The sequence below is a fragment of the Hakea prostrata genome, chromosome 2, assembly GCF_041222555.1.
Source record: "Hakea prostrata isolate BN-2017 chromosome 2, UWA_Hpros_2, whole genome shotgun sequence".
Lineage (NCBI taxonomy): Eukaryota > Viridiplantae > Streptophyta > Magnoliopsida > Proteales > Proteaceae > Hakea > Hakea prostrata.
The window spans coordinates 9,377,780-9,399,853 of record NC_142601.1 but is presented as its reverse complement, the minus strand read 5'-3'; the positions used below and the strand labels follow the sequence as shown (position 1 = coordinate 9,399,853).

Genomic DNA, 22,074 nt, shown 5'->3' with positions numbered 1-22,074 from the left:
TTAAATAATTATAAAAAATAATATGTTATTAAAAATTTATCTGTTTTTTTTTTTAAACGATGCTCATATTATGTAGTTTATTTTAAAAATACTAACATGTTTGTTTGAGCATTGTATATATGTTATCTTAGAACAAAGTGTGTGTTTTGTTGTTTTATAAATTGTTTTTACATGTTTTTATGTATCTAAAAATTATTCTAATGATTAATTTGGGAATATTCATGATTCATGTATGTATTTCAGACTTTCAGTGCTGTACATTTGAATCTTAAATGGCAACTAGTAGTGGGACTCAGGACATTGCTTGGCAACATGGGGATCCACTGACTGCTGACAAGAAGAAATCTCGATGCAAGTATTGCCTTAAGACTTTGAATTCTTGTGGTTCAACCAGATTAAAGCAACATTTGGCTGGTGGTTATAAAGATGTTGCCAAGTGTCCTAGGGTTCCTTATGAAGTCCAAAAAGCAATTGCAACAACTTTAAGGGGAGGGAAACAAAAAAAGGAAGAGATGGCACAAAAGCAAAGGGAATTTGAGGATACAATGCTATCTAGACCTACTCTTGATGTTGATGAGGAGTCAAGCGATGATGAAGAGAGGAGGAGGGTTATGGGTGTTGAGTCACGAGCCGAATGGAGACAGATGAAAGCTACAATGGAAGCTAGCAGACAGTCCTTACATGCTGATAGTGTGAGGCAATATGAACAAACAAGGGGAGCAGGTGGTTCGGGGTCAGGGGCATCCATGCCACCTAGACATAGTTTTCAGGGAACTGAGACTGAGAGGACCGAAAGGAGGAGGAGGAAGACTACACATTATGATTCCACATTTGACCAAGACCCCTCCCTCTTCAACCAACAAGACATCTATCAAAGAAGCATTTCCTATATGTTTGCTGGAGGTAGAGAAGGCAGTAGGGAGGAGGAAGCTAGGTTATCAATCAGCAAATTCATGCTTTATAACAACATTGCACCCAATGTAGCCAAAACACCATACTATCAGGGGATGATCAATGCAGTTGCTAGGGCAGGTGTAGGGGTTAAAGGCCCAACAGCTTGGAAAGTAATGAATAAATATTTACCCACGGTAAAGCAGGAGGTGGATGAATACATTGAATCATTAAAAGAAAAATGGAGTACATATGGTGTTACTGTGATGGCTGATGGATGGACTGGTCCTACTAGACAGTCGATCATTAATTTCATGGTGAGCTGCAATGGAAAGACATCCTTCCTCAAGTCAGTGGATGCCTCAGATAAGATCAAAGATGCTGACTACCTTTACAAGCTTCTTAGGGAGGTGGTCCTCGAGGTAGGGCCAAAGAATGTTGTCCAACTTGTCACAGATAATGGTGCAAACTTCAAAAAAGCTGGTGAAATGTTGATGAGGAAGAAGAGCAGCAGGATCCACCTCTTTTGGACACCATGTGCTGCTCATTCGATTGATCTTATGTTAAAGGACTTGGGGAAAAGAAAGTCAATTAGTACTGTGGTTGAGAGGGCTAGAAGGGTAAGTAATTTTATTTATAACCATGGTTATGTGCTAAAGATGATGAGGAACCACTGTAAGGGTGATCTAGTCAGACCTGGATTGACTAGATTCGCCACCAACTATGTAGCTCTGAAAAGCTTCCAGAAGAAAGTGGTGGGTCTTCGGCACATGTTTGTTTGCAAGTGAGGAGTGGTTTGGTTGGCGTGGATCTAGCCATCCTGATGCAGTACTAGCCCAACAAACCATTGCTGATGATTCCTTTTGGAGGCAGCTGAATACGACACTGGGCATTATAGAGCCTATTGTGTTTGTTTTAAGGATGGTGGATTCGGAGAAGAAGCCCACAATGCCCCACATATATGCTGCCCTCCAGCAAATGAAAGAGTTGGTTAGAGCTGCTGCCCCTAGCACCTTCAAATCCTACGAGAGGATCATCGATAATAGATGGGAGATGCACTTGATGCATCCTTTGCACTTGGTTGGTGAGTCACTTTTAAGTCTTTTAAGTTTTTGTTGCATACTTAATTTAAATTCTTTATTTGTTATAACTTATAACTTACAATTTATAAACAAGTAAGTTAGTAAACAACCAAATCACTAAGTCACTAACCAAATTTTTTATTTCCACAATGCAAGCTTACTACCTCAACCCAAAGTACCATTACAAGAATGATCTGGGGCATGATGTAAAGTTGATGACTGCGGTGCAAGCGGTGGTGGAGAAGCTTGTGTCAAATCCCGTCATGCAAGGGACAATTAATGGAGAGGTGAGAACTTATTCAATTGTTTCTTCAACTTCTTGCATTAGTGCATTAAGCATATACATAATACAATAATTGAAGAATTGGTGTACAGATTAGGGAGTTCAGGGATGCCTCTGGGGGTTTTGCAAAGCCTTCTGCAGTTGCAACTAGGAAAAAAACTGATCCTGGTAAATAGTTCACTACTCTATAAGTCATTAAGTCTATAAGTCTATAAGTCTATAAATCTATAAATGATAACTGATAAGTTATATAAATATAAAGATTTGCTTGCCTAATGCATTCTTATTTTTGGTTATGCAGCTGACTGGTGGTTTCTATATGGAACTAGTGCGCCAAATCTCAGGGACATAGCAATTAAAGTACTCTCACAGATTTGCTCATCCTTTGGTTGCGAGAGGAACTGGAGCACCTTCTCGCTCATCCATAGTAAGGTACGGAACAGATTGGGGAGTAAGAGGCTCGAGAACTTGGTGTATGTGCATTACAACATGAGATTGAGAGTAGGGCACATACAAGACAATATAGATGACGACAATCGTGAACCGATTGAGTTGACTGATATATTCCACGAGCCCCCCACAGAAGATGAGGAAGATGATGTCATATATCAGTGGGTTAAGGATCGAGGTGGCCCAGTGCTGGATGGGCCAGAAGGGCAGCCTGATCCTACCATTGCTGCTGCTATGGGCCCAGATGCTGTGGCTGAGCACCTATCTTCTGATGAGGGTCAGGCTGTTGTAGCAGCATCAGAAGGATCAGCTGTACCATTTGTGGAGCCACCTGGTTGACTTCAAACAACTGAGGTGACAACTAGTAGTGGGGATTCAGATGATGATGCCGATGATACCAGACGGCCAAGTGGCCCAAATCAGACATCGAGTTCGAGTCATGGAGGCAGTCAGGCTGGTCGTGTTTCTGGTGGAAGTCAGCGTCAACAAAGGGAGTCACCTGAATCACCTCCACCAGGTCCGAGTCATCCGACACATGTGAGCCACAGTTCCCCTATCTCTCGAACTTATAGTAAGAGTAGGAAGAGCAGATCAAAGCAGGGGCAGGGGCAACCGAATGATGATGCGAGCATGCATGGTCTTGAATTGAACATGGGAAGCATGAGCCTAGATCAGAGTGATTCACAACAGCAGAGCCTGTCATCGGGGTACCAATACGGGGATCACAACACCGGGTCAGATTACAGTGGGTATTCTTCTTATGGAGGTCATACTATTCCTCAAGACCCTTCACCTGGAGAGTATGCATATGGGAGTGAAGGTGGGTTGTTAAATGAGTGGTTTAGAAACCTGTACCCAAATACTCAACAACTATATGAACAACAACAACAACAACAATGGCTCTTTCACCCACCACGATTGACGGTTATCCCAGACTGTTATTCCTCCAGTATTCTGACATGCAAACATATAATGATCATATAAACCGATATGTGACATACTTCAGTGATCAATTGACTTGGGAGTCATATGTGGCCACCGTTCAGAATCAATTGATGCGGAATGTTGAGTGATACTCTTAGTCTTAGTCTTGTAACTTGTAAGTTGTAATCTTCTTAATTCTTATGGAGTTATGGTTGTAAAATTTTGAAGACATTTAAGTGTTTAACAATTTATTACTTTGAATCTTTGATAGTTTGAAGTTTGAACTTTGATCACTTGTTGACTTGAATACTTGATGTGTAATGTTATTGACTTATTGTATATTTGTATTTGATACTTGATGGTTGATAAATGATAACTCATTAACTTGAAGTCTTGAATTACTTGATATCTTTACATAATTACATTACATGTTGTCTCTAACTCTCTAAGACTCTAACTCTATATCTATAATCTCTATTCTCTAAGACTCTAACTTTGCATTTCACAGAATTTCGGTTTTACACATAGGGTCGACGTAGGAGACATAGTTAGGGTTATTTTCTCACAAATCTAAGGCCACCAATGTGTTCAAAAGGCCTTAAATAGGCTAAATACCAAGTTTCAGCCCAACCAGAGCCCTAAAACTCACCGAGATGGGCTACCGAGACTACCGCCAATTTTTTGGCATATCTCGACCGAGATCTCGCCATCTCGGTCGAGATCTCGCCATCTCGGTCGAGATCTCGGTATTTCTGAGTGGCGAGATCTCCCACCATGGTCCTAATGAGATTATTCAGGGAGCCTTTTCTTTTGTTATTCCCCCAAAGGTTTTTGGATGCGTGTGTTATGCCAGAATCACAGCCCACCAGAGTAAGTTGGCTCCCCGAGGCCTACGCTGCATATTTTTGGAGTATTATGCTACTCAGAAAGGGTATAAATGTTATCATCCTCCTTCCTGGAAAACAATTGTATCCATGGATGTAATTTTTAATGAGTCTTGCCCTTACTATACACCTCTCCAGGGGGAGAGTCCTAGAGGAGAGGTGTTCTTTCCGACTCTAGATCTTCCCATCACACACCAACACAACTTAAGAGTCCCAGAAGAGTTTTCTGACCAGGGGTCAGATCTTGTACTCAACATCCCATAGCTAAATATGTTTCTTATAACTCTTTGTCTGACTCCTACCGTGCTTTTATATCCTCTCTGTCATCTGTATATGTTCCTAAAAGTTAGCAGGAAGCCTATGCTGATAAGAGATGGAAGGCAACTCGGCCGTATTGACTTCTTCAACAATTTCGGATTATTTTGGCCCATCTTCTTTCTTAAAATTACCTAGTTCAAAATCTGCATATTTCACAGATTTTGTCTCAGTACCGCCCACCAGTTTTTGCAAATATCAACCTAAGATCCAACTTTTTGGCTTCAAATCCCTACACTCATGTAGTCCTTTGCCAACAAACATCCACTTTGTTGGATTGTTGGGGATTAAACATACCTTGAAGTAAGGTATGTGTATTCATCCCAAAATTTTGATTTCTTGAGAGTTGAAGCAACTTAAAATCTCTCTTTTGAATCAATATATGTCTAGTTAGATGTATGATCTATGAATTTATGGTGTTAAAACTTTTTTTTTGTGGAGTGCCAATACTTTTTTTATTTTTCGGTTTCAAAAGTAATTTCAATGTAATGTATTTTGGAAAAACATAATATTTACACATGATAGATAACATTGCATCTAATATATGTGAGACACCATCACTCGTTCTATGTTATGATGGTGTTGAATTTATTTTTCTGTAGCTAATTATTTGTTTAAATTATTAGGTATTTGATAGGCCCCTCATATCTCGTTTGTATCTCGCAAGCACAAGAAGAAAGCTAGATTTGGCGAACAACAGCTAGGGAAGGCAATCAGATATGGTCCTGAGAAGGAGGTTGCTGAATAGAGAAAGCAATCAGATCAAGTCCTGAAAAGGAGGTTGCTGAATAGAGAATGATATGCAGAATATTACATAATATTTACTATTGAATAAGAGGGATTTGGGGGCAGGCAGAATATTGTGAATGATTTGCATAATATTGCAGAATATTTATTACTAAATAAGAGAGATTTGGGGATAGGCAGAATATTGTAGAATATTTACTACTAAATGAGAGAGATTTGGGGAGATTAGGGTTGATTAAGGGTTATAAATAGGGGTAAGATGTGAGTAGTAGTTAAGGATTATTTATGTGAGTGTTTGGGCAGCCGTAGGCTGAGGGGCAGCAATGTCTGTAGGGGTGCTGACACCATTGTAACCAATTTATCATTGTTCATCGTTATTCTATCAATTAAATAATATCAGTTTTGCATTCGATTCATGGGTTCTTATCAAATTGGTATTAGAGCATTGACGGTCTGCAAGAATAGATGGACACCGGATTGTCCATGTTTTCCGGCTAAGGCAATGTGCAAGAATGGCTTCTTGAAGTGTTGTTATTCTGTTGGGAATACCAAATTGAGGAAGAGAGAAGGTTGAGTGTGGTTCTCCAACATTTGGAAGGAGATGTGCTGGATTGGGTGTATGATAGATCTTGGTCCGAACTTACTTGGGTGAGTTTCCAAGAAGCCATTAAAATAGATTTTGGTCATGGTAGAGAATCAAAACGAATTTTGAGTTGGCACAATCCTGAAATAGCGATCAGCATTAGTGAAGACAACCATGCTATGCAATCAAAGGGAAGAGGAAGCGGATCGACAAAGGCAAAAATTGCGGATGAAGCTGTGATTAATTTCAGACCTATTCAGGCTTGCGTCGATAATCGAAACAATTGCATGGAAGTTTTATTTGAGTTCTCCACTAAAGAGAGAGAAGAGAAGAAACATAGGAGGGGGGCACAAAGGCTTTTCCAGATAGAAATTAAGGTGGATTGGGAAGCAAGAAATCCGGCGAAACCACCATGGCTGATAGTGGTAGCAATAGAAGGGGACTCATCGGCATCGTCGAAGATGAAACAGCTTGAATTCTGGCAAAATTATGGTGTGACGTGGGTGCGATTGCCGAATAAATTATTTCCTAATTTTCACCTTAAGGACAAGGTGAGACTGTAGGAGAAGAGTATTGATAGGCCCCCTCATATATCGTGTGTATCTCGCAAGCACAAGAAGAAAGCTGGATTTGGCGAACAACAGCTAAGGAAGGCAATCAGATATGATCCTGAGAAGGAGGTTGCTGAATAGAGAAAGCAATCAGATCTGGTCCTAAAAAGGAGGTTGTTGAATAGAGAATGATTTGCAGAATATTGCATAATATTTACTACTGAATAAGAGGGATTTGGGGACAGGCAGAATATTGTGAATGATTTGCAGAATATTTACTACTAAATGAAAGAGATTAGGGGACAGACAGCATATTGTAGAATATTGCAGAATATTTATAACTGAATGAGAAAGATTTGGGGAGATTAGGGTTGATTAGGGGTTATAAATAGGGGTAAGATGTGAGTAGTAGTTAAGGATTATTTATGTGAATGTTTGGGCAGTCGTAGGTTGAGGGGCAGCAATGTGCTGTGGGGGTGACTGGCACCATTGTTACCAGTTTATCATTGTTCATCGTTATTCTATCAATTAAATAATATCAGTTTTGCATTCGATTCGTGGGTTCCTATCAGTATTTGTTGTAATTATTTAAAAATGATAAAATAAATCCCTATTAATTTTTTGTTTCTACTTAAAAAATAGTGGAATATTAGTACAAGCATGTATGTATCAATTGGTGTGGTTTATGATGACAATGTTTACGTTTTTTAATAAAATACTTTTGTCACACATCTCTTTGTATTTGTCAAAATGGCCATACGTCTCAACTAGTAGGATATGAATGAGTATTTTCCATTGGTTTTTTATGCAAAATACCTCTTTTTAATTGTGTTATTTATGCTTTAAGTAGGGTGTATGCAAAATCCCCTCAAAATAGGGCTCAAACCACCCATCGAGATGTCCTGGAAAAATTCTCATGTGTTCCACTGAGTTGGTCAAGATTTCAAACCCCCACTAGGTTTGAGGCTGGTCAAAATGAGTACTTCAAAACCTTGGCCACAACCTACCGTGTGTAGTATGTAAGTTGGTGAAATGACCTAGAACATGTCCAACTGAACAAGTTTCAGCCCAAAACAAAGAGCAGGAGTGCCTTATAAGTGAGTTCAAAGTGGCGTAAAATACAAGAATACAATCAGACTCCATTACAATGAAATGGCATACTTATAATGGAACTTTGGATAGACTTTCAAGGCATGTTCCATCATGTTTTAATATGGAATTTGAGTAGCAAAAAAGCGAGGCCCTCTATTGGACTCACTGACGAAGATGAAAAACAGAACTTGGCTTATTTCTACTGAAGTTTGGATGTAGATAAAACACAAAATTACAGGTACACATCATGCTCCAATTGTAAGTACACTTTTACATTGCATTTAAAGGATAAAAGCCATAAAGCCACTATATGAGTTAATATTGAATAAAGCTTGATCTGTGAGATGAAATGCAATCCTTGGTCAAATGTCGGGGTAGCGAAGATGAGAATTCAGTCTAGTTCCAGGTGAGATGTTTGGTTCATACACATCGATTTTCCATTCTTCATTTCATCCAGCATCAAACCAGGATAGCATTTTTAGGAAACTATTTTGTTGTGTATACACTGCTCACTGAAGATTTCAATTTCTTCACCCTTTCTATCTGAGATTTCAAATCAAACTTTAGGTCTGAAAATTGTATAGTAATCCAAATACACCCACTCCTTCAAAATTTGATCTTGTCGAGTTTTCTCAAGTCCTACATCAACTTGGTTTCCTATTTCTACCTTACTTTAAGATCAATTCTGGTTTTCTACTTCAAAATGGAATCCTCCTCATGGTCAAAGATCTCGTGAGGTCTCGCTCGAGATCTCATTTTTTTTATTGGCCTGGTGAGACGACATCCCAGGCAATAACAGACAGTAGAAATCTCGACCAAGATCTCGCTCTAGTTATGATTTCAGTTCAACCCGGGATCTTGGTCCAACCAGGTTTCTTTTTTACAAAACCTAATCGAATCAAGGCGAGATTCAGTCTCTTTTCGACCCTCTCTCACTCTTCTCGCCAATGACCTTCCAAGTTGGATTTTAACTGGATTTTTTGCTTGATTCTCGTCGAATATTCACTTGCAACACTCCTAATTTTGTGAGGGATGATATTCTAGACCACCTCATCGAGTTGGTTGAATGACGTACAACCGCCGTTAGAGGACCTACAGAACATGGTCATGGTGTTGGTGGAGCTGGTGGAGGAGCTAGGCCTTGATTGATTTGATTATGAAGTTATGATTTATGAACTTATGATAGTTGTACTATATTCTCAAGAGTTGAGAATGACGATGTTGTATTGTACTCATATGGATGGAATTATGAATAATTTAAGTTTTTTGATGTATCTTATCACTTGCTTTTCATTTATACGTCTGATGGTTCTATATTTCATGCTTGATAACCTTGCATGGTCATTCTTGCATCATTTCGATTTCAAACTTAGGCTCAAGTTAGAAATCATACATAGGGTTGTTTCCTCACAGATTTAAGGCCACCAGTGTGTTTGTGTTATAAGGCCTAAAATTGGCTATAAACCAACTTTAAGCCTAACCTGTTAAACCCCCAAGACAGGCCCTCAAGTTCACACAAGTTGGGCCCTGGAAATTTACCAGATCTCGCTCGAGATCATGGTTTTTCATAAGGGCAAGATAGCCCATGAGGGCGAGATCTGAACCATGATCCTCCTATTATTGCAAAATTATATTGGTGCTGTGTCGCACCTTTGATAATTATCTTGAATCCATTATTGTTATCAAGGCTGCAAAGCAACCGAGTTGGGAGAGGGTGGACCAAGGAGCTCAAGGCATAGGCCTAGGTTGCCAGGACGACCCCTATCTCAACCGATTTATATTTTCTATTGATAGTCATATTTTAATTGTTTACTGTAGAAGAGTTTTTTTACGTGCCCCCCCCCCCCAAAATGAGGCACCCCCCTCGAAAGATCATAACATACAATTAGGTCCTCCAAAACTGACGCTAATTAAAGTTTCAATTAAGAGTCATTGTAAAATGACTTACAACCTTCATACCCTCACCTGTTATGACTATAGCAGAAATTACGCTTTTTCTTCCATAAGTTTTTTTTTTCCCCTTTTTTTTTTTGTGGGGGGGGGGGGGGGGGTGGCTAAAATTCGACACTGTTGTTTTTCTTCTTTTCATCACTACCTTGTTGTCTACATAGGTGATTGATCCGGCCATAACCGTGACTTCAATCTAACACCAGCTCATTGAACTGTGGAGAAAAGCCTAGCAATAAAGCAATGCTCTTGAATTTGTCTTATCTTTCTCCTGTTCTTTCTCCTTCAATTGCTGGAGCAGTAAAACAACCAAGGGGGGGGGGGAAGCACACTAATTGAATCTGAAAGATACTCTGCTGTTGGTTCTTTGTCTTTCTCCTTTCTTCTTTTCATCATTACCCTGTTGCTTAGATAGGTGATTCATCCAACCATAACCATGACTTCGATCTAACACCAGCTCATTGAACTGTGGAGAGAGTCCTATCAATAAAGCAATGCTCTTGAATTTATCTTTCTCCTATTCCTTCTCCTTCAATTGCTGGAGCAGTAAAACAACCAAGAGAACAAGAACAACAATAAGCCTTGTCCCAACTAAATGGGGTCGGCTACATGGATTCTTGCCCTCCAATCAGTTCTGTTCGAGGCCATGCTAGATACAAGGCCTAAGCTATACATATCCTTTCTCACCACTTCTCCTAAGGTTATCTTAGGTCTACCCCTAGCTCTTCTAGTTCCTTCAATATGGATTATATCACTTCTCCGTACAAGAGCATTTATAGGTCTCTGTTGAACGTGGCCGTGCCACCTCAAACGACTTTCTCTAAGCTTATCACAAAGAAAGAAAGAAAGAAAAAAGAAGAAGAAGAAGCACACTAATTGAATCAGAGAGCTACTCTTGACATAGGTTTTTCTTTTAACTCCTAAAAGTGATCAACATCCTACAATCCTTTGCTGAGAAAATCAGATTTGCAAATAGCTTTCATAATTTTTTTCCCCCCTACTAGTTAATCTGAGTGGTTGTTGAATCGTTCCACTTAAAGAGTACAGAAGACGGAGAAGATGGTAGTGAAAGAAGGAAAAGATTCTTTTTAAGGGACATTTTCTGAAAAATCAATGGAGAGCAACAAAAAGGTCATCCGAGGTTCCTTGATTCGGCAGGATCTGGCCACGGTCTGATGCTTTTCAGATTGTTCATAAAAAAACCAGTTGATCATGAAACAGGTCTCATGAACTGTACCACCACCATCTTAATAGCAACCAGCTAGTAAGAACCCTGATTCTCTTCAGCAGCTAAACAAAGAGGAGAATGTTTAGTTATTTACACAGGAAACATTAAAAGTGGAAAAAGAAAGAACCCAACTAGTTTTTTGTGAAGAACGATGAAATAAAGAAGTTGTTTGCCCAATTTCGGTTTTGAATGGCAGCAAAAGATCTAAAAGGATATTTAACTCTAAAAATCAGGTCCTCGGTTGTGATGTAGGAGTGGTGGCTGCCAACTCAAAGTGGTGTTGGCTGATCAGAGGAAGAGAAGAAGACAGGAGAAGGAGAAAGTAAAGAAAAAATGCAAAAACCAGTTTTCTTTTCACTTTTGGAGGACAATATCGAAATTTCAATTATACCCATAACAAGCAAGGGTATAAATGTTATTTCATAGCAAAATTTAACTGAATTTTTAACAGCCTCTGTTTTGGAGATGTAAATGTAAGGTATGACTTTCAAGGGGGAGCCTTCTGGGCGGCTGTTCTTCAAAGGGGGTGCATGCAAAGAAGTCTCCAAAGAATCATATTCCTAAGAAGTCACACTATTGGTTCAACCATGGTTGTCAAAGCGTCTACCTAGGCGGCAAGGCGGTTTTTCAACCACCTTGTTTTGAACCACTTAATTGACACCCAAACTGCAAAGGAACTCCATGGCCCAAAGTGCCCGTCAGCAATAGAATGTGAAGCATGAGCCATAATCAACATCAAGAATCAATGAATCATTAAATGCCTAGGCCTTGACAACCATGGTTTGATGAGATGAACTTATGTTTGTGTTCTTTTTTTGAATAATTTTTCATAATTATGATTATTTTTTTGGATGAATTTGACTATTGAATATTTGTTTAGCTTATAATAAAAATGAATTATATTGAAAAGTAGTTTAAAAGTAGTTGTATTGAAAATTTTTTACCCAACCGCCCTAGGCGCCGCTTTGTTGCCTAATCGCCTAAGCAAAGCCCTATTCACTTTGGTCGCCTTGCTGCCTTGACAACCATGGGTTCAGCTAACGCGCGTTTCTAGCAATTCACATGGCATCATCAAATGATTAAGTCTGGGAGAAGGATCTATAATGGAGTGAAAAACCCTAGTTGACAATCCTTTACTTCGACAGGATCTGAGATTCCTTGAAGATGATATCTCACGCTGGATTATAATTTCAGATCAGATGATTGGACCAGACTCATACTTTTAGAAAGTTTATTCTTAGCCATATTTTTGGCATTTGGGCAGAACTGCAGAATTTTTTGCCAATCTGTATTCTCATTCTTCATTAATCTGCAGTTTTCCTGAATTGAAATCTCTCAATGAGATTCCGGCCTCAATGAATTACTAATGCTAGTAACCTTAGATTTCAAGAAATACATCACTCACCCATGTATGGCCACATGGCAGGATCATGAAAGTATGAAACATAACATTACTTCCAAATGCTACAATATATGTCAACTTGAAGGCTGAAGTTCTAGTAAAAAGGCCCTGAATATTAATTTATAACTGTATAATCATAACAGAAGTTTTCAGGGAAGATATCCAGCACTGCAAGAATCCTGAAGTCTACCTGTAAACTCCTCCTTTTCTTAACATGCAAACTATTAAATTTTGCTATGTGACCAGTGGATAGATAGAGGATCCACTAGGTAGCCAAGTGTCAAATTTGGCCTATAAGCAGAAAGCGATCTTGAATGGGGATTTCTTCCATAGTTTACAACCTCTTTTCACAGTGGGGTCAAGAGGGATTAAGTTTAAAATGTCATTGCATTTCATTGTTTTATGTTTCAAGGTCCACAATTCACGGTCTATGTTTTCCTGGTTCCAAGGTTAAAGCTAAAGTTACCATGATAAATATTTGCACATTTCAGTTCTCATGTTTGAGTTCAAGCTCTGGATTTCAGGTTGCAGAATTACTGGTTTCAGACAACCCATGGATCTTGCTGGCAATGCAAGGTGTTCCACATGTTATTTGGCCAGTGAAGCTAGAAGCCTTCTGGCTCCCAAGTGTTTGGCTTTCTTTAGATGTTTCCTCAATAGATATTAAAGATCCATTTGGTTAAAGGCAAAATAATGCTAAACAGAATTTCTGCTTGAAAATGTCCTAGTGAATGAAAGTCACTGAATGAAAATAACCAAAAGGGAAGTTTAATAAATGCAACTGTACCATAAAATGTAAATCAATTTTCACATGGTAGATTTGATAGAGAATTACCAGGGCTCCAAACGGCCACATACTTTACTTCTATATATATATACCCTTTGAAGAACATAACTGAACATAATTACATTTTTACTACCTAAAGTACCCTCAAATATTTTTACTGATTCCCTTATATGCCCTTTGACTCTTACACTTCTTAGTGAACTTTAATATACTTATTTACCCATTATTACTCTTTATTCATTTCTCTAGATTGTATTGTACCTAGACAAATACTTATTACATCAATTGCATAACTACAATCACTAATAACAAATATTAAAATAATTACAATATCTTATTTGTAGGTTCAATAATTAAGGTACACCTAATGGCCAAGGTAAATTGTTCCATTTAAAATATGGAATTTGTTCAAGTTTGGTTAGGACAATATGCAATATAAATGTGAATTATATAATTCATTTAAGTAATTCATAGTTGAACCTACACCAAACGTGCATTTGCACGTACAACGTTACCAGTATCTAGGTGTATCACTTCATTTGATCAAATTTTAAACGAAATACAGCATAAAGAAACTTTCGAACTCAAATTGTATTACATATTACAAGATAGCCAAAGGCATGGGCATGTTCCCAACTTCAGAAGCAGGAAGACAGGAAGACAACAGTTAGACAGCTCATAAATTCATAAACTAGACAAGACCTGGGTCAACTCCTGCTTCACCCTACCCACCCCCTTATCCCAAGGCTACAATTCATTGGCTCCCTGCTCTGACACACCCTCCCTTTTCTCTTTTGGTGATATAAAATCGATTAGTAACTAAATCACTCTAGGTTTCTGAAAGCAAACTAAGAAAGCCTTCATCACTGACGAAGAGATTTATCCAAAGAAAAATTAACCTCCACAGAGAGAGAGAGAGAGTCTTTCTGCAGTTAAGATGCTGAAGTAGCCCCAATTCAACATTTAACTGCAGTTCAAGTGTCATAATTACATTGTAAAAAGATACATAATATTTTGAGACATACCTTCCTTCCAGCTGCATGCCATGACTGAAAACCAATCCAGGGCGTCTTGTGAATGTTATCCACCTTATTTGCAATAGCAAACATGCCCCAAGTTTCACAAAGCAGATCCAGATAGTATGTGTCGTTCAGGACTGGAAGCCGACAAACTGCATCAACATCATCTGATGTTGATCTTCGAGCTCTTGTTGACTGCTAGAAGGTTGACTCGTAAGAAGCAGAAAAAGTAGGTGCTCAAGTTCAAAATCTCGTTATCTACAATATTCAATCTACCCAGATGATCTCCGCCCAAAAGATCAAAATAAGAGAATAGTATTCAATTATAGAGATTAAAGGATTTCAGAACACATGGGGAACATGGTATCATAGCGCCAAGGTGACCGAGGTGTTTGAGGGCCTCTGAAAGCAGTTAGGCAATTAGGCGGCCACAAGGCGCTGCCTAGGTGGATTAAGGCGGATTAAGGCGTTCTAGTGTTAACCTTTCAAGTGTAACTATTATATTTGATCCAAATATCATAATAAAAGTTATATAATTTATTCCTAGCATGAATGACACTTTGCATCCCTCATTAAAGAATCAACACTTAAGTTCATCCTATCAGAAGATTCATCACATGAACACAACACTAACATCAAAAATTTAAACCACATCAAAGTCAAAAACTATCTCTCAAGTTCAAAGTTTAAAGTTTAAAAACTAAAATATCAAATTTCCCTACTCCATTTTAGTACTCCTAATTAAATAAAAAAGGCAAGATGGCAGTAAAGCACACCCCTTGGCTGGCAAGGCATCTAACAAATTACAAACAAAAGGCAAGATGGTAAGCAGTCGCCTAGGCAGGTTAGACATCCAAGGTGATGGCTTACCAGCCAAGGCTCCTGCCTTTTGAGCAATCAGTTTAGTGGTGACTGTCCAAGATCATGGAAAATTGCCTGGATGGCTAGGCAGCGCCTAGCAATTCTTATGTAAGAACAAAATAATCAAATCATAAGTAATTAGATGTTCAAAAAGAATAACAATTAAAAAAAGTTTTTTTTTCAAAAATTAATTTACAGATTTTTAATCAAAAGCAACTCCATTATAAAATTACAAAATTGAACTTTCACTTTTTTAAGACAGCAATTGTCCAAGATGGGCTAGATATAAAGATATTGTACAAGAGTAATAAGAAACTCACAAGCATGCATTTTATACAGAAGGAAACAGAATTAGAGACAATCATTCTTGTACTTGCACCTATTCACTTTGAGTTATTACAAATAATGAGGGGCTGCTGCTGTGCAGGCACAAGCCATATTCCCCAAGATATATCATGATACAAGAGCAAGGATCACCATCGCGATCCAAACTCCAATGTCAATAGCCACTCTCTTACTGTTGTCTTCGCTATTAGGTCATTTTTGTACTTGTAACTGTTCAAGAACATTCTCTGTGTTGTTACCAATTAAGAGGGGCTGTTCCCCAGCATATATCATGGTATCACAATATCAACAAACAGATCAGCCTTATCACAACTAAATGGGGTTGGCTGCATGGATCTTTCTTCCAATCAGCTCTCCTTGAGGTCATACTTGGTACAAGGCCTAAGTCATGCATGTCTTTACACACCATTCTCCCAAGGTTATTTTTAGCCTGCCATAGATTTTTTGGTTTCTTCAATCTATCTTAAATAACTCCTTCACACTGTAGCATTTAAGGGTCTCCATTGAACATGGTCGTGTCAACTCAAGCGACTTTCTCACAGCTTCTGTATTAGAGCTACTCTGGGACCATCTCTAATATGATCATTGCTTACTTTGTCCTTTGACTCTCAACATCATAATTTCAGCAACATTGAATACCTATAGGATGATACTTAACTGTGCAACACAATGCACCAAACATCATAGTTGGCCATATGATGGCTCTATAGAATTTTAATCTTCAATTATAAAGTAATATGTCAATCACGCAAAACCTGAACACACCTCTCCACCTTATCCATCAAGATCCATGAATAAATACATCGTGATCTTCTATACATCATGATATGCAAAATGCTCTAAGTTATTCTCTTATTCTCCTCACCATCACATTGGTGATATTCATTATCCCACTAAGTGACTTTACCATTGCCTGAATTTTATTTTATTTTATTTTTCCTTTTTCTTTTCTTTGCACAATTACTTCAGGTCATCCATTAGCTCTTTTTCTATGCCATTGAAGATTTTTATCCCGTGATGGTCGGTAGACCACAGTTGTGGCCTAAGGTCAAGGCATCAAAATAGCCTCTCAACAAAAATTGTTGGGGTAAGGTTGCCTAGGAAAATTGCCTCTCCCCCGACATAGTTTGAGGTCTCACAAGGGCTTCTTTTCTTCTGAGACCTAGAGACTGGTTAAGATGCGAAACCCAAAAACTAATTCATCTCAGCCAATATCATGATTCAACCCTTCTTTATTTACTTTCCCATCTCAATCGAATTGAATCAAGATATCTCGATCTAGATAGGAGCTCTTCTCTATTTGCTGGTTTTGGTGTTTTGACCGGGTTTTCATTGGAAAATTGGATCATGACATGATCTTGATTCCTCAACAAGAGCTCTTCACCTCTTCCTCCTATATCGGTTTTGGTGTTTTGCACTTTTGCCCGGATTTCTCGCCAAGAAATTAGTCGGATCTCCCAATAGGCTGCATCAACAAGCTATTTAGTTCCTCTAAAACAAGGAATTGCTGATTTTAAAGCCACTCTTATAGCAAGGTGAGCATTCTACCCAAACTTCATTTAAAAAAAAAAATGTTCTACACTAGCTGTTTGGATGTGAATTAAATATATGTTGAGCAACTTTGCTTGATCAACACTTTCATGGAGACTATTAGTGATTACTACTTCAGTGGTAACCACATTATGTGGGGTCCACCACAAATTGGATTAGACTTCGATTTTATTCTGCCCAAATTTTATTTTATTTCCTAGCTCCTATTTATAGGATAAGGATATTACTTTCTATTTTCTGCACCGTTTATCCTTAATGTAGCTTCACTAGCAAGCAATACTCGGGGATATTATTTTCATTTCCTACTTGTTACTCAGGTATCAAGCAAGTTTACTTTAGGATAGTAATATTTGAAGATCTTGTAACTAAATATAGGGATAATTGTAGATCTCTTTAATTTGGAAACTTTTCAATAATAAATACATTGTTGAGTGTTTTTTTTTTTGGTGGGGGGGGGGGGGGGGGGGTTGGTTCTCTATTACTTCTATTATCTTTATTTTAATTATGTTAAATGGTATCAGAGCAATAAAAATTGTTGTTTTGAGGGTCGATTTAGGTATTTAGTTTGAATAATAAAACCCTGGTTCTAAGAAGAAGATGAACCATGGATTCCAAGAAGATTCTGGGCTGCTGCAGTTTGAATTGATATTAGCTTACCACCCATGTTTACCATTTTTGGTTCCTAATTGGAAGAAAAACGAAGATTCCATGCTGGATTTGATAATTCTGGTTGTCGTTCAAGTTGATCCATTCTTTTTCTGATTTGCTTATTATGTTCTAGTGAAGGACACTCCCCTGGCTTATAGGTTCTTGAGTTTGCTAGCAAATTTTTTATTCTTTTCTGCTACTGTTACTGATATGGTTTATGTTATTTTCTGGTTCAGAGGCTTTGTTTTCTGGTTCTTTTGCAATTTTGGTCATTATTCGTCCAAATGTAATGCTACATGTGAGGAGGAGCAGGGACTTATATCAACTCAAGACTTTATTCTATGAGGGTATTCTACAGCAACAACCGCCTACTTGGTCTGCTGTAACCCATATTACCTTTTACTTTCCTAGTTCGTCTACAATTAGCCACACTGGCTTTTACCTACCTACTTGGTTGCAATAACTCATACTACCTAACCTACCTACTTGGTCCAAAGTAGCCCATACTGCATTTAACTATCTTCTTGGTCTGCAGTAACCCATATTGCTTTTGACGTACCTATTTGGTCATTAATAACCCATACTGCTCTTTACCTATCCACTCTTTTGCCTACTACTTGCTTTCTTTCAAAGAGCTTATGTGCGAACATACTTGTGGAGATTCCTGACTACTACCTACTCCTTACAATATAACCAATGGAGATTGCTGATTCGTTTGGCATGAAGATTAAGTTGTTGTTGATTCTCTCTTGGTGTTTATTGGTGCCTGTTGTTGCTACTTGTGTTCCAGATTGATGAAGCTTTTAATACATGTTCTAGTTATTTCAAGCTAAAGTCTTTGATATGTATATTCCAGCTTGAGGGGGAGTGTTAAGATTGCATGCAGTTAGCACTTCAGCGGTAACCACAGTATGTAGAATCCACACATATTGGATTAGATTTGATTTAATTCTACCAAAATTTATCTTACTTCTTTAGCTCCTATTTACTAGATTGCACTTTCTATTTTTATGTAGCTTGACTAACAAGTAATATTTAGGAAGCTTTGTTTCCTTTCCATCTTGAAACTTGGGTATCAAGCAAGTATATTTTAGGATAGTAATATTTGAAGATATTCTAACCAAATTCGGGGATAATAATAAGACAATCCTTAGGGGGGAAAGCTGCATCTTACATAGCTCTCTATTCCCTCCTCCATCTATTCTTCATCTCTAGATTATCTACAACTTCTTCTCTCTTCCTTTAGTTCTCTATTGTTTCTAGTTATTTTAATTTTAATTCTGTTACAACAAAATTATTTTTTATTATAAATTTGAGACACTTAACCACAATTATGGAGAACGAATTTGGGTTTATGCTGGTAAGATCTACAACATAAGCTATTTACCTAATTAGGAGACTTATGGAAAGGTATAGAGTGTAGGAAAGACCTTCATATGATACTTATTGACCTAAAAAAAGCTTATGATGGAATTCTTAGAGCGTTAATTTGGTAAGTACAAAGACAAGAAGTGTTGCAATTACATATGTCGACATAGTTAAGTAATGTATAATGGTTCAGTGCCAAGTGTAAGAACAATGGGGGGACAAAGTAATGAATTCTCAATTACAGCTGGGCTACATCAAGGATCGACTTTAAGCCCATATCTATTTGCACTTATAATGGATGAATTAACCAAAGACATTCAAGACGAGGTTCTTTGGTGTATGTTTTTTGCCGATGATATTGTGTTGATAGATGAAACTCAAGTAGGGATTAATACCAAGTTAGAATCATGGAGAGCAACTTTGGAATTAAGAGGCTTTAAACTAAGTAGAATGAAGACAATTGTAACTCTAGTCATGATCGGGCAAACAATGAGGTGGTGAAACTTGACGACAAGGGAATTCCATAAGAGTGTTGGTTTTAGGTACCTTAGTTCAATCATAAACAAAAGAGGTGATATAGGGGATGATATTTCCCAAGAATTAAAATAGGGTAGATGAAGTGGAGAGGTGTTTCTGGGGTCTTGTGTGATCGACATATTCCTTTTAGCTATGATGTATGGTGCAAAGTGTTGGACTTATATTAGAGTTGGTCTAAGAGTTGCTCCAAAAAGTGATAAGTTATGAGAGTCGTTTTAAGTGGTAGGTTCACATTCAACTGAGGCCTATAAATGCCAATGTACGTAGAAGTGATATAATCCAGATTGAAGGAACTAGAAGAGCTAGGGATAGACCTAAGATAACCTTAAGAAAAGTGGAGAGAAAGGATATGCATAGCTTAGGCCTTTATCTAGCATGGCCTCAAAGAAAACTAATTGGAAGGCAAAAATCCATGAGGCCGACCCCATTTAGTTGGGACAAGGCTTGTTGTTGTTTTTGTTGTTGCTGTTGAATTTTCCAAATTAAAGAATATATTTTTAAGAAATTAAAATTAAAATATTATAGAAAAAAACTAATGTTTTGGAAATGTTTGTAATATATGTTAAACTCTGTTGGAAGGGCTAAAACCTCATGGAATCAAAATTATTTTTTCATGAATGTTGCTATTCATTTTCAATTATTATATTTACATTATTTAATGAAATAAATTAAATATTACCACAATATTTTAATAATGGAACGTTATTTGTTTTTCTTCAATGATTCTTAGGTTGTGTTTTTTAAAATATAATCATGTTAAAATAAGAATGCTATGTTTGTGTGTAGTGCATACGTCATGTATCAAAAAGTTAATTTTTTATATGCTTTTAATTAGCCTAAACTATAACTTCATTGGTCTAATGTTTTTAATTGATGAAATGTATTACTTTAATAGCTTAGACTTGAAAAAAATAAGGGTATGTGAATGCTCTATTATATATTTTAATTATGTTTTTCAATACGTGCTAGTATTTGATGATATGTATTAGTGTGTTATCTTATGTATCTACGTAAATGGCTGAATGTGAAGGTGGTAGCAGAGTTGCTGACATTGCATGGCAACATGGAAATGCCCCAAGCACCAACAAAAAGAAGTCAAAGTCTCAGCATTGTTTGAAAGTGCTGAATTCTAGGGATTAACTAGATTGAAACAACACTTGGTGCAAGGGGTACAAGGATGTGGCCAGGTGTCCTAAAGCAAGGTTTAAAGTATTGGTCCGTATCATATCATATTGACCAATACGTATTGGTATCGCAAGCCTGCAATATGATACAGACTGATTAGTATCCAAACTTTTGTTTTTCCGAATCATCTCTCGCGCCTCTCAATGTATCAGCCGATACGTGCCGATACAATGCGATACACACCGATACATAGCGATATGATGCGATACACAATGATACAAAACCATAAGTATCAATCCAGCTTAAAAGAGGGAAAAAGGCTGGTATCATGACAACTTGCAGAGGCATAAATGAGTTCCAGACTCTTTATTTCTTACTATTTGTGACGAGCTTGCCCATTGACACTGAATTTTGTACATGGGGAGAAATTTATTGGATTTGCACATCCCCAAAACTTAGGGGAACTTAATGTTCAGTTTGAAGAATGTGTTATGTCAAAGACTACAAGTTTAGATGGTCCTCAGTGCCAATTCTGAAAAATAAGCATCTGTTCTCAAAATATGTATTAGTCCACACTTAGTTATCCCACATTAAGCGATGTTTGATAGCTGTAAATGGATCAATGATGTAATATTTCTTGTGTTTCAAGACTCCTTTTTAGTAATATAAAAAACTGGTAGAGACTCGAAGCCCTATTCAAATTTGTAAGATGGAAGTAAAAAAGGACAATCTCAATCAAATGTGGAAGCCAATGTTTTTGAATATGCAACAAGTTGGAAGCATGAACTACCTTCTCATTTCCTTTTTTTCTTCTATCTCTTGCTCTTTACTCATCTCCCTCTACTTGTTTCTTATGTCTTCTTTTGTCCGCTTTTATTTTGCTAATTTCTACTTGTTTTTTGCCTCAACTTCTGTACAGTTAAGCCCTAGGCTGTTTAGTGAATAAACCTCCAATTATCACTCTGCTCTCTTTTTCAATCCATTCGGTTGCATATCCTGTTTCAATCCATTCTGTTGATTACCCCATGTAATTACACTACTGATTACACACATTCATTTAAGAGAACGGCTGCCAAACCCCTTAGGCCTTGGACATACACTTGAAGATGCATTTAACACCAATCCGAGCAAAGATGTGGGGTGAAACCTTGAATCGTTGAAGGCATGAATTGCTTCAGGGAGATCTACAAGCCATGTGACTAGCAGTTGCAAGATAATGGGTTGGACATAGGAGCCTCTCAATTGAAAGATGATTTTTTGTTCTTATGGCCATTTTCCTTCTTTCTCAAGATGAAGTCTAAATTAGATTACTTTCATATATCTTGATAATTTATATTCTATTATTCACCCATCAAAAGATATGATATGAATCAAAACATCTCTTAAAATTGCCCGATCGACACATTACCAATACGCGATACTTTAAACCTTGTCCTAAAGTACCCTATGGAATG

General features: G+C 37.6%; 1 protein-coding gene across 2 annotated transcripts in view; it reads right to left on the bottom strand.

Annotated features, from left to right (window-relative positions):
* The window catches only part of LOC149023649 (UDP-Glycosyltransferase superfamily protein), a 56,363-nt gene that overhangs the window by 7,440 nt on the left and 26,849 nt on the right, over positions 1-22,074 (bottom strand). The window contains exon 10 of one of the 2 annotated variants that reach the window (XM_089144192.1): positions 14,192-14,383. In XM_089144192.1, coding sequence (XP_089000318.1) covers positions 14,192-14,383 — 192 coding nt within the window. The remainder of the gene's footprint in view (positions 1-14,191; positions 14,384-22,074) is intronic. The other variant, XM_089144193.1, reaches the window with a different exon arrangement.